Source organism: Podarcis muralis, chromosome 2 (assembly GCF_964188315.1).
Source record: "Podarcis muralis chromosome 2, rPodMur119.hap1.1, whole genome shotgun sequence".
In the NCBI taxonomy this organism is placed as follows: domain Eukaryota; kingdom Metazoa; phylum Chordata; class Lepidosauria; order Squamata; family Lacertidae; genus Podarcis; species Podarcis muralis.
Genome location: NC_135656.1, coordinates 71,640,759 through 71,654,056, shown reverse-complemented (window position 1 = coordinate 71,654,056; position 13,298 = coordinate 71,640,759). Strand labels below are relative to the sequence as shown.

The 13,298-nt window shown below is 42.8% G+C and overlaps 1 protein-coding gene and 1 long non-coding RNA gene across 6 annotated transcripts in view; one reads left to right on the top strand and one right to left on the bottom strand.

Annotated features, from left to right (window-relative positions):
- CACNA2D2 (calcium voltage-gated channel auxiliary subunit alpha2delta 2) overlaps positions 1-13,298 on the top strand; it is a 537,538-nt gene that overhangs the window by 478,719 nt on the left and 45,521 nt on the right. For 3 of the 5 annotated variants that reach the window (XR_013391944.1, XM_077924743.1, XM_077924741.1), the window contains exons 19-23: positions 1,729-1,803; positions 3,124-3,195; positions 5,118-5,179; positions 7,910-7,986; positions 11,388-11,405. Coding sequence is in view for 4 of the 5 variants with exons in the window: in XM_077924743.1 (XP_077780869.1) it covers positions 1,729-1,803; positions 3,124-3,195; positions 5,118-5,179; positions 7,910-7,986; positions 11,388-11,405 (304 nt within the window). In the remaining variant the exon portion in view is untranslated. The remainder of the gene's footprint in view (positions 1-1,728; positions 1,804-3,123; positions 3,196-5,117; positions 5,180-7,909; positions 7,987-11,387; positions 11,406-13,298) is intronic. The other 2 variants (XM_077924744.1, XM_077924742.1) reach the window with 1 other exon arrangement.
- The window catches only part of LOC144326991 (uncharacterized), a 62,354-nt gene continuing 53,978 nt past the window's right edge, over positions 4,923-13,298 (bottom strand). Inside the window, exon 3 of the long non-coding RNA XR_013391945.1 lies at positions 4,923-5,636. This is a non-coding gene — a long non-coding RNA (uncharacterized LOC144326991). The remainder of the gene's footprint in view (positions 5,637-13,298) is intronic.

The window sequence follows — 13,298 nt, the reverse complement described above, 5'->3', positions numbered from 1 at the left end:
AGGAAAATCAGAGAGTGATTAGACATGCAAAGGATTGTCCTGTAAGGGTGTGCCAACAGATGGAGCATTTCCATCTGCCAATTCTCTGAGGCTAAATGTAGACCATCAACAGATTTCTCTGTGGCTGCATGTCTCACTCCTACCAGCTGCCTCCATGCGTGCCAAACACTCCGACCCAAGAGCCGGTGAGTACCTTGGGTGACAGCCAATCCGTTAGCAGAGGGGGAGGATCTCATCATCTCCCTCAACAACAAATTGCCCAGACTGATGGAAGGCAGCAGAAATAAGAGATTTCATATCAGCCAGAGGCATGAGTTGGCCCTGCAGCGGCTCTTGTCTTCTCAGGAGAGGAGGATTATGGGTTGTGGTGTTCAGCAAACAGAGAATCAGTATATGATCTGCAGGACTCCCATTGTGCAGTGTGTGTAGATGGGTACAGTCCGCGTCTCGCAACTGTGACTTCTCTGCTTGTTCGTTCTTTGCTTGTATTTGCACAACCTATTTGTTTTAACATGGTGGATGAATGATGACTGGGGAAACTGGGCAGGGCTGGTCCTAGGTGCTTGGGAATTAAATTAATCTAGAGTTCAGCTAATTATTCACCACTCCAACGCTGGGAGCCATTTGCTGTACTTAATGCGGAGCAGGAAATGGTGTTCTTGTCAGCCACAGAGCGCTAATTGCCACCTCTCAGGGACGTGATATATGGACTTCCCTTCTACTCCTGGCAGGTGTAGACAGGAATTAGCTGGCCCCTTTTTTATGAAATATTACTTCCTTGGGATATTAAACACGCACACAAGAAGGAGTGAGTGAGGAGCCCCAGGCTAATTTATCTCAGGGGACGCTCTACATCTATCAGGGTGGGGCAAGGAAAACAGGCTTCCAGCTCAGATACCGTTCAGATAAATCTATCATTAAGAGGCCAGCCAGGAATTAGGGCACTGAGAAATGGCAGCGATCAGCGTGAGATATGTTTCATTGGCAGAAACTTCCAACTCAGTTCATCAGTGTTATTAATAGGCAAGTGATGTGGCAGAGACGGACAGAAAGAGCACCAATTTATTCACTTGCCTCAGTCTCACTCTGATCAATAGCCATTTAAATTGCTCAGCAGAATAGCACCACCACCACCACCCAAGACTCAATGCATTTTCTGTGCTTGGCCTGAACTCAGTCAACTTTTGCACAAGTATCTCTCTTCAGGTAGAACCACCATTTCATCTTGGCACACTCAGCCCTAGATAAATTACCTTTTTGTTGAATTTCTATACTGCCCTTCATCCAAGGATTGCAGGGTTGTTCACAATATAAAAACACAAAACTATATAGCATAGTAACAAACAAAAACAATACCCCCCCACACACACAAGCAGTTTAAAAGACCATAGATAATTTAATTCGCCAAAGGCCTGGGAGGAGGAGTGTTTTTTCCTGATGCCTAAATATAGGTAATGAAGGCACCAGGTAAGCCTTCCTGGGGAGAGCATTCCACAGACTGAGCTTCCGCAAAAAAAGGTCCACTCTCATATTGCCACCCTCCAGATTTCTCATGAGGGAGGCCCGTGAAAAAGGGCCTCAGATTATGATTGCAGAGTCCAGGTTAGTTCATTAATTTTGTATGTCCTTGCTATCAACGGGGGTGGGGTGGGGGGAGGCGCTTGAGGATGAGAGAGACCTTTTTTTGGTAAATTATGTGCTTCTATTTTCTCAACTGCAAAATGTAAGGAGGGGGGAGAATTCCAGGAACCTGTGACCCTGGACTTCCTTGATGCTGAACTAGAGGACGAGAACAAAGAGGAGGTAAGTGAAACCTTGGAGGTGGGGTCTGTTCTGTTTTAGGAAGTTAAGTGCATACAAGACTATTAAGTGGTCGCCATGTGGCCAAAATCAAAGCTATAAGCCAATTGTGAATATGCTTATGGCTTTGTAGAAGCGTTTCACTCGCTGCAGAAAATTAAGATTCCACCATGGGTTCATCTGCAGATGTGTCCCCATATTAAACAGCAATTCATCTTCCTCAATAAAGTGAATGCTACCATTTCAACGAGATTCCCAGTAATGGCAGCAATAGGCAATGACAGCTGCAGATATATGTACATCATGAGTACCTTACACTTCCATGTAGCAAAATGCACTTACCCAGTAAATATGCCAACATGTAGGACCAGGGATGGGCAGATATATCAGTTTTGGTTTCTCTCAGTGTCTCATTTTCCCAGTCTTGAGTTCAGTATGTCACATTTCCACATCAGATTGCATTTTTTCAAAAAAAAAGTCCTCATGAAAATTCATTAGCAATTTAGTGCGAATTTCTCTTAATACATACATTTTTGTTTGTAATTTTTGCCTAATATTTTTGAAAAGCAATTTCCCCCAATATGGTGCAATTGTATATGTTACTTTCATCAATTTTAATGAACACTTTGCCTTATTATATGTATTTTTGTACACGTTATTTAGCTGGAGAATTGCACTGAAAAAAATCAGTGAAGGATGGCTATGCTTTGTGTATTGTTTCGGGAAGCATGAATTATGTGGGTTCACCTTTAAATGTGAACTGAATCGAAGGTTTACCCCATCCTTATCAAATATATTCATGTCTGTTTTGCCTCATACCATAGTAATCAGTGATCCAACAGGGCTTCTTGCCCCATGTACACATGATGTGTATATAGGGAGAGTGTGCAAGCTGCTACATGAAAGTGTTATCTGCATAGGAATTGCCACACATGAAACAGCCCTTAGAGGCCTGGCCATGTATCCCAGGTTACAATCCTGATGCATTTTCACAGAACTTGCATATGGGATCTGTTCCTTGGCCAATGAAAAATGGTGCCTTGTGTTTATGCCATAACTGAGAGATTGCACAGGGAGAAGGGTAGGGAGCATCTTGGGGTATAAATCCCATCTCCATCCTTGAGACTAGTATTCTGGACTTTCTCAGCATCCAGTTGGAAAACATGGGTAGAGAACTCTCATTTTAATTACCTATCTTAGAATATTAAAAGAGTTTTCTAGAGAGGTAAGAAAGATGTCCAATTGCTATGTGCAACTTCTGGCACTCAGCCATGTGCAATGCCTCCTTTCACATTCTACCCCCCCCCCCGCCCCCCACTCCAGATCCGGAGAAGCATGATAGATGGATTTAAGGATCAGCGATACATCAAGACTCTGGTCAAGTCCCAAGATGAGGTAAAAACTTGTGGTGAACTTTCAGATTGTTTAGCAAACATAAGAGTGAATTGGTCTGTGTAACCAGGAGTTTTAAAAGACTGGATCAGTTTGCCTGGTCCTTAGTAGAGAAGGCATGCATGAGGGTTGGGAGTAAACATAAAAACCCTTGAAGTTGACTTATATTGAGTTAACCCATTAGCCCATGTAGACCACTCAACTAGTGGGCCACAGCCTGATCCACTGTAGGTTGCAAAAGAACCACTGCAACCATTCAGATATATGGGGAAAGTTTAAGAAATGAGTCCCCAATTGCATGTTTGGGTTAAAAGTGGGTCCCAGGTCTGAAAAGGTTGAAGGTGGTTTTCTTCTCTGCCTGGCAATGGCTTTCCAAGTTCTATAGAAGAGGCTTTGCCATTCTCTTTAATGGCTAGCTTAAAGGCACAAAATGACAAAAAACAGCTGTCCTTCAGGACTTGATCTTGGGTGAGAAAACCAACCTGACTTGTATTTGCAAAACGTGAATGGAACAAGCTGGGAGATTATGACCTCCTTGGCTTTGTGCACCTTTTTTTTGGTACAGTGCCAACCAAGTTTGGAAAGGTGTTACTGGAGTCTATATACATTCCATCTCCCTCTCCAGGGTGGTGGTTAAGTTGGATCTGGCTCCTGAATGCTTATACCTGGTTTTGGTTAATCAGGACCTGTTAGTGCTCAGCCATTATGGAAGCATTTTCCTTGCCTGAGATGATTGCAGTGATTTGGTGCATTTTGTCATTGTTCTGGAAGACTGCAGTATATAGACGAAGTCTGCCTTGTCAGATGCAGTTCAGGATTTCATGGCTGCCATGGCGTTGCCCCAACATACCATTATCCCAACACTTGTGGTAAGCCATACTCTGGGCCTGGTGCTCTTGATTCAGCAGTGTAGTGATCTGGATTTGGATAGGATTCTGTTGGCTCATTTGTCATGGTTAGACCAGTTCCTTATAAGATTTAGACTTTCACTGACTATGTATTTCCACAAGGATTGGGAATCTAGTAGGATGGCTCTCTCTCAGAGGTTGATAGATCCAGATGGATTCCTGAGACCACTGGGGCAGTTTCCAATCTGCATTCCTGGAGCTTCTATATAGATTCTAATCACCCAATGGGATACAGAGATGAGAGTAGTAGTAAATTTAGAAGGGCAGGCACACATCATGACAGTCTCCATAGCCATCTCCCATAGCCGGAGTCTGCAGCTCTGCTGCCAAGTTGATTCACTGCAGGACTGCATGATTTGAAACCTCAAATGACACCTTCAAACAATAGTTTCTGCTTCAGCTTCTGGGGACTTTGTACTGAAGAAGAAATGGCTGCCCTTGCGGTACAATCAGCGTTGCTGGAAACAGTAGTGGAAGCCATCATTTTTCAGCATTGTTTGAGGCTTCAGTTTCATGCAATGTGGCAGTGAGCTAGCAGCACAGCTGCTGGCTTGCCAATTTACTAGTAGAGAGAGAGAGAGCGCGCAAAAGCTGTTCTGGATTATTACATCATCATTCTGGGTTTTGATATCGATCCAGAGTGGCACCATGTTCATGCAGTTTCCACAATTGCTCCTAGGCAGGCTCTTACATTGACTTGAACCCAACCAGCTCCTTTGTTTTCTGAGGAGCCTAAGAGCTATGAAGCAATTGGGAAGACTTCTAGAATGCAGGTTTTGGAAGACTCACAGTCAATCTAAATGAAAGAACGTAAAGGACTGGTTACAATGAATATTCTTTAATTTTTATTTTGAATTAATATTGGTGTTTTTACTATTTTGCTGTGTGATGCCCCAATAGTTTTATTAAAGCATGGAAGAAATAATAATAATAATAATAATAATAATAATAATAATAATAATAATAATAATAATAATAAATGCTCTCACTCTTATTTCTTCACCTTTGACCTTCCAGAGATACATAGATAAAGTCTACAGGACCTATACCTGGGCTCCTATCAAAAGCACAAACTACAGGTAAGGAGCTAACAAGAAGCAGCATGGAGTAATAGCTTCCCTCGTCCTATTCAGCTGAACCTCCACCATGAACGGTGATCTGAAAGACTGCTTCAGAATCTCAAGAGAGCTATTTAGGAGGCAGCTATTTAGGAATCTCTGCCTCCAACAGTGGAGGTAGAATATAGCCATTGTGGCTAGTGGCTGATGTAGATCCAATGGATCTGGGTGGCATCTCTTCATCAGCACCAGGATGCTGCTCAGGATGGTGTCTAGACAGATACAGTTGGTTGGTTGGTTGGTTGATTGACTGATTGATTGATTGATTGATTGATTGATTGCATTTATATTCCACCTTTCCTCCGAGGAGCTCAAGGTGGCATCCATCGTTCTCCTCCTTCCCCATTTTATCTTCACAACAAGCCTGAGCCAGTAATGATGGGTTGTTCCTTAGCTGTCCAATCCATGGCTGCAACACCTGTAATATCAAGAATCTTGATTTACATCTTAACTTTCATTATTCGCACCTAAAAATAGTAAGATTTGTAAAGAAATGATTTGCGGAGGGGGGTACACTTTCTCAGCCTGTATGACACATACAACTGTCACATTTTACAGCTTTACTATTCAACTAGGAAAAACAAAATGAATATAGTCAGCTTTTTTAAAAATGTAAGGCCGGCTTTTTCTGTTCTTGCCATTTGATTGTGCTTCTCATAATCCTATGTGATGCTTACATTTGTGACAAAAACCCAGCAGTTGGCAATAATATCCGTTATTAAGCTGGTATAAAGTTTTAGGCAAAGGAGCTTTATTCAAAGTGGAGTCATAGTGGGGCAATGATATAATGACTTTCTGAATAATTTTGAAGAGTTACTCCCACATGTAAAAAGATCCATGAGGCTGGATGGATAGATAAATAGATAACTAGGATTTAGTAGCAAATTGCCTTATAGTATTTTCCATAAAAGGTAAAGGTACCCCTGCCCGTACGGGCCAGTCTTGACAGACTCTGGGGTTGTGCGCCCATCTCACTCAAGAGGCCGGGGGCCAGCGCTGTCCGGAGACACTTCCGGGTCACGTGGCCAGCGTGACAAGCTGCATCTGGCGAGCCAGCGCAGCACACGGAACGCCGTTTACCTTCCCGCCAGTAAGTGGTCCCTATTTATCTACTTGCACCCGGGGGTGCTTTCGAACTGCTAGGTTGGCAGGCGCTGGGACCGAGCAGCGGGAGCGCACCCCGCCGCGGGGATTCGAACCGCCGACCTTTCGATCGGCAAGCCCTAGGCGCTGAGGCTTTTACCCACAGCGCCACCCGCGTCCCCTAGTATTTTCCATACCCCTCATTTAATAATAAACTCTGGTGCTGGCAGAGCAGAATACAACACACGATTAGCAGAACCCATCCAAAACCAATGGGGCATCAAACAATTGGGCAAAAATAACTATTCAGTGACAGTAAGTGAATAATGGCAGTTCTGAGAAGAAGTACTGCAGGATCCTTATCTTGATGGATCCATTGAAAAGGTTTGAGCATCTTTGTTCTTGAGGAGCTGTGCATTGCGCTGCATTGTATGCACACCCATTGTTATAAGATGTGTGGAAATGCAATATGGGGAAAGGTAAAATGCAGCTATTTCTACTGCACAGTGCCCTTCTCAGTTAATAATAATGTGTTTTAAAAGAAACATGCTTATTTTTGTGCATTTAAATTGTGACAAAAATTAGAGAGCTGCCCTACTTTAATGGTAGCTCGAGGCATCGTTTTGAGTACTGAAGCCTGAAAGTGTTTGGTGAGGCTGCCACCTAGTGCACAGTTGTTTGTTGCAAATACACATATTCCCCAGGGATTTCCTAGTGCAGTTGATGTTGACATTATAAAGCGCAATAACTGCTTGGCCTATTTGAGACAGAAGAACCTGTCCAGCCCAGCTACATAATTAAGGGTCCTTCAGGACTTCTTATCCGAGAGTTGCTTTAAGACTCCCACACTCCCTTCAGCCCCAGCCATCATGCCCAATGGGCAGCGATGATTGAGTGCTAGTTACAGGTAGGTAGCAACTAAGTTTGTTTTTGGTATGAGCTTTCGTGTGCATCTGAAGAAGAAGTTGGCTCATGCCAATAACATACTTAGTTGGTCTCTAAGGTGCTACTGGAAGAATTTTTTTTATTTTGTTTCAATCCTGAGTGTTGTCGTTCAAAAACACATGGAGGGCACCAGATTGGGGAAAGCTGCCCTGAAGAATAGATGTACAGAATTAGAAATGTGCCTTGTTTGTTGTGCATCTCCATATATATATTTAATAACTGTTGCTAGTCTCAGGGCGGGTTCTGTACCTGCTATGGCCGATGGACCCCATTACGAGGAAGTGCTTGTAAGCCCTGGCTCCTTGGAAACCCCAGACAGAAGTCAATGCCTGTTCTCATCTCCTCTAATCTGTGTTATTATCTCTTTGGCTCCACTGCACCCCCGTGCCTCAGTTTGTGCCGCAAATAAAGGTCCAGTTTATCCACCCCCTGAGAAGGTGATTGTTAAAATACACTCTGCTCCATTCCTGACAGACCCAATGGTCATCCTGTGTCAATAGCTCACTAAAGTACTATACTGGGTGGTCAATATATTACATCCCTGCTCTTGTTTTTGCCCATGTCTTCAGCCATCTATTGCTAGCAACTGTACAAACCATTTTGTGCCTAAATATCACAGCAATTTCAGAAACACTATTTCTCTCTCTCTCTCCCCTTTACCAGCCTTGGTTTGGTCTTGCCGCACTACAACACGTATTACATCCAAGCTATTCTCAACGACCAGATTCTCCAGGTGAAGTGTAAGTAGATACTTCCCGTTTGCTGTTGGCCTTTCGCGTGCTCTGTGACCCTGAACCCACCAGCTAGCCTAAGGATGGCTAATAAGAGAAAACAAAGCGCCAGAGTCACTTTTTACAACGTTTATCAAATGAAAAATAAGAGCAACCCTACACATAGAAGAAGAGGAGGTTTCGTTTTATTCCTGGAAGAATAACGCAGGCTTCCCGGGGATGTGAAGATTTCCCGTGACACTTTGCATAAAACAAACTAAAACCTTTAAAAAACATCCAGGGGAGATGAGGTTGAGTTGCTGCTTTAAATGCTTTTTATGTACCAGGTGATAACTCTGTAGCAGCCAGTTAATTTGAAAGCTGGGAAAGTTTGCATGTTTTGTTTTGTTTGTTTCAAGCCATTATTATTTTTATTTAAATTTTGGATTTATTTTTTCCTAACTAATTTACAATTAATCTGTGTACTTGTGTGTTAGCCTACCCTTGTGTGTGATCCTGGGCCCTACTCTCTCATCGCAGGGTGGGATGGACTTCCAAGGGCGTCTCTAACATCCTGCTCTGAGTGATTCTGGCTGTGTCTCTTTTTCTTCCTGTGTTTATCCCTCTGTCTCTGTAATCTCTCTCCTTTCTCATCTTTTTCTCTCTTTCTTTTCCTTTACCTTCTGTAAGTCCCATACTACACGCACGCATGCACGCACACACACACACACGCACGCACACTGCATTACTTGTAGTTGCTCAAAACTTCATTCTTAAAGGAGTTCCTTAGCACTTGAATAGCAGATTTTATGTCAAATAGTGCCAATATCTTCCAAAGTGCTTCACTTGATAACTCTGATCTGGTTATCAACATGTTAGCTTTTATTTAAATAAAGTGCAACCCATCTTCAAAAAAGACATTGAGGCTGTGATTCTGGGTGCACTTACCTAAGAATAAGTCCCATTGAACTCAGTGAGGTTTACTTCTGCATAGTATTGCACTGTAAAACATTTTTTTTAAATCCATAGGTGGTTTTCAAATAAGTTTTACTCAGAGTAGAACCACTGAAATTGATGAACATGAGTAATCTAGGTCACTGGGTCTCACAGAGTAAAACGTACTCCTATGTTGGCTGCATTTCTCTCTGAAGGAGATTCAACAGAGGGATCATCCTAGATTCTGGACTTTACACTCATGTTAAACTCAAAACATGGACTGAAAGTTAATTCAACAATTCATGATAGTCTTCCTGAATAATGTTGTATATTCTTTTAATATTTCTTTCTTACTTTCCATCCACATAAAAAAGCTACCGTTTTAGGGGAAAATATCCTAGCAATCCTTTTTCCTCGTATGATAGATATTAAAACATAGAACATTTCTAAGTGATAGGTACTTTCAAATAAATAAATGCTCCCATATATTTTCTTTGGTGGTACAGTACCATGAGAGGACAGTACCAGCATGTATGAATCAAATAAGGTTCCCTGCATGTTCTAATCAGTCATTTTCTTCCTGCCTGCTCATGCCTCCATGAGTATACTATATGATCTCAGCGAGACAGCATCTCCCACAAACACCTAGAACAGAGGATGCCTTTTCTCCCTGGTGGTTCCTTGCAAGATCCTGCTCTGGCCACTGTGTTCTGGGTTTTATGTCCAGAAGTTACATCATCTCCTTCAGAGAAGGGCTGCTGTACACTGTGCAGTAAGAGCTCCAGAACTTGCATTCTAAATGGCACAGTGGTTGTTCAGTCCCTGAAATCCACTGTTGTCTGATTCAAGCTCAGTAATGAAACTGGAGAGAAAGGATCTGTCAATATCACAACCAGACCAGGATGGTGGCTCACAGAATTATTCTGCAGCATTGGTGCCCAGGGCTTAACGTGCAGCTTTAGGCACTTTTATGTTTCCTTTCTCAACAGCACTGGTTAAGGCACAATCCCACCTCATCTGCGGCAGCCTAGAGTAGGTACTCTAGGGAGTAGGCTCCCTTAGAAAGGTAGGACTCTGCTTTACACCAAGTTAGACCGTTTGTCCACCTGACTCAGTACTGTTGACACTGGCTGGCAGTGGCTCTCTGCGGTCTTGGACAGTGGTGTTTCCCAGCCCTATCTGCAGGTGCAGGCATGCACTCTACCACTGAGACACAGCCGCTCCCCTGAATGTTGTGTTGAGTTTAATATACAGATGCGGTGACATTTCCCACAATCGCTATCACCTTTGGTCCTTCCAGAACCACTGCTAGTGGCTACTCCTGCTGCACCACCTCGCCAGAAGGTCACCCACACCTTCTTATCAAGTTTTCCATTTCTTTTTAAAGTGGTCATATAGTTTCCCTCCATGTAGCATAATTTGAGGAGGAAGGGTGAGGCTCAGTCTTTTTGGTTGTGTTTGCAAAAGAAAATTAAGAAATAATAATAATAATAATAGGAAAAGGACCCCTGGATGGTTAAGTCCGGTCAAATTCAACTATGGGGTACAGCGCCCATCTCGCTTCAGGCCGAGGGAGCCACCGTTTGTCCACAGACAGCTTTCTGGGTCATGTGGCCAGCATGATTAAACCTCTTTTGGCACAACAGAACACCGTGACAAGTGCCTGAGTGCACAGAAATGCCATTTACCTTCCTGCTGCAGTGGTACATTTTTATCTACTTGCACTGATGTGCTTTCGAACTGCTAGGTTGGCAGAAGCTGGGACAGAGCAACGGGAGCTCACCCCGTTGTGGAGATTCAAACCACCAACCTTACGATCAGCAAGTTCAAGAGGCTCAGTGGTTTAGACCACAGCACCATCAATAGTAATAATAATAATAATAATAATAATAATAATAATAATAATAATAGCCAGACCTTCTCTCCACAAGTGGTCTGCTTCCAATGTTCCTCCACCTTTAAGGTTCTCTTCCTGAAGACAGTTGCACCCACACACTTCACAAACAGACCCAGGCTCACCACACCCTCGCCCTCTCTTTTGTCCCTTTGTTTCTTTTCCTTTTCCCTCTCTCTTTCTCTCTCTCTCTGTATGTATCCTTTGTTAATCTTGAATTTTGCATGGTCTGCTAACTCAGTAAGAACATTTCTATATCAAGACTGTTGCAAACTGTTTGCTACTGAATTTCATTTTTTCTGTTGGTTATATAATATATATCTATTTATCTAGTTATATCTATACATTTTTTATTATTTTATTACTGTGGCCTTTTTATTGGTACTTTTATTATTCTTTTTTTAATTTTTGGTTTCTTTTTCATGTCGTTTTTTGCAAGAGGTTTCCTTTCGGTATGATTATGATACACAATATTTTTATTCAAACAGCCATTGAATAAAATATTGTTTGTACCCCTTCCCCTTTCCACCCAACCCCCCTTTTTTGTTTTCTGTTTTTTGTTTGTTTTTTCTTGCTTTCTCTCTCTGATGGATTCACACAGTACCAAGCAAATTGAAGGGCAAGTATTTTCAGTCTTAGACCACTCCCCTTCCACCACCCCCTTCTCCTCACCCGTGTCCAGTACCCCCACCCGTCACTCCAAACCTTCACCGTTCCCCCTCACCACTTACCCGGCCTGCTTGCCCATTACCTTGCCCGTTTGCCACACCTAACCTTGCAAACCACCACCAAACTGTTCCTCCCTGTCTCCTGCTCCTCCACTTCCTCCCCTCAAACTCGTTCACCCTTTTTTTGAAAGCAACATGTCTTGTTATGTTCATAATAGCTTCACCACTACTGATCTCCCCACTCCTTCCCTGTGCATTGCTCAGAGACTCAATCCGTTTAAGACGAGCCAACTTCATATGGAATTGTTATGTTTGAATTCAATAAGGTTTTTTGTAGCTAGTTTTAATATCCTGCTCTTCTTTCTCCCTGCAAAAATGCCTCCCTCACGCCCTTCCTTCCTTTCTCCTCTCCTGTCTCACGCCTACCCTACAAATCTTCTTCCCCTATCCTTGTCCCTGTGCTTTCCTTCCTCTTGAAGACAACTCAACCTGAATGGGACAGGGCTGTGCAGAGACCTTCAGACTGAGAAGTGTTTGGAAATGGAGTCCAATATCACTTCCGCAAGAAAATATTTAGGCTTCTTGAGTACTGAAACAGCAGGGAAAGTAGAAATCTCAGACAGGTCCACAGCGTGTGTAGGGATGGAGGAGGACTTCTTTTGGTCTGCATTTCCAAGCAAACAGAGCTAATTCACACCTCCTGGATGAATACAGAGATCAGTCCTTAGAATTTTGCAGGACAGGTCTCAACTATTAAAAAAATGTACCAGAATGCATTAAAATAAATACTTTAGGATAAAATGCATTTAGAAATGTGTGCCTTAAGATAAATAGGGGTTTAAAAATGTATTTTGTGATCAAATACTATTTAAGAACATAGTTGAACACTTATTTAAACACCAATTTTCATACAAACCTTAAAAAATTCACAGATGAATTCACAAATGGGCTGGGCTGGACTAATGAGTAAAGGAATGTGAAATTATCGTGGGCACATAAATAGACTGATCTGTCCATACCCTAGCCACATGCAGATCAAAGTTGTTTCCCCAAAAGACATAATCCTCGCAAGTTGCAGCCAGCAATAATACTTCATTAACAATAACTGTCCCTTAGCTTCCCATAGATAAAGGGTACAGCGTGAAGATAATTTACCAAATTTCTCACAAGGGTCTTGATTCAGCACCTTCAGAATCCAGTTGCAGTCTATCTGGCACCTTAGGCTAAAACTGTTTTGCATCCTGTTTTGCATTTTGGGGGTTATAGATAGAGCCTGGGTCTCCATCTTTTTCTGTTTCCTCCTTCTCTTGTGGGTCAAGTCCTGAGAATTGCAGAGCAGTTGCACTTCACTTTGAACACAAAACAGGATCTGCTGGTCATCTCCCCCAATTATGAACATGAATATGTGTACATGGGACATTAACAATAGCAGGAGACTTTTCTGGGTCTTGGAAGCTTTCCGCGATAAAATTCCAAGGCCACTGTCTTGTTAACCTACATTGAGGCAGACTCTTTAGAATGCGGATGCCACTGTTATCAGGGTTCTGTATTGCTAAATAATGAGCTCAGCAAAGATGGGGAACCTGTGGCCCTCCAGATGCTTTGGCACTACAACATCCATTTATCCCTGACCATGGGCTCTGCTGGCTGTTGGAGTCCAGCAACATCTGGAGAGCACCATGTTCCCCATCCCTGGTGTAGAGGAATGTGCAACCTCAGCATCCACTGCAGCATTTCATCCAGCTATGGCATGAGCAGAAGAAGAAAAAGAGTTATTAAAGACTGCTCCGTAGCAAAAGCAAAATATTGACAATGGGGAACAAAGGCATTCTCGAGCACTCCTT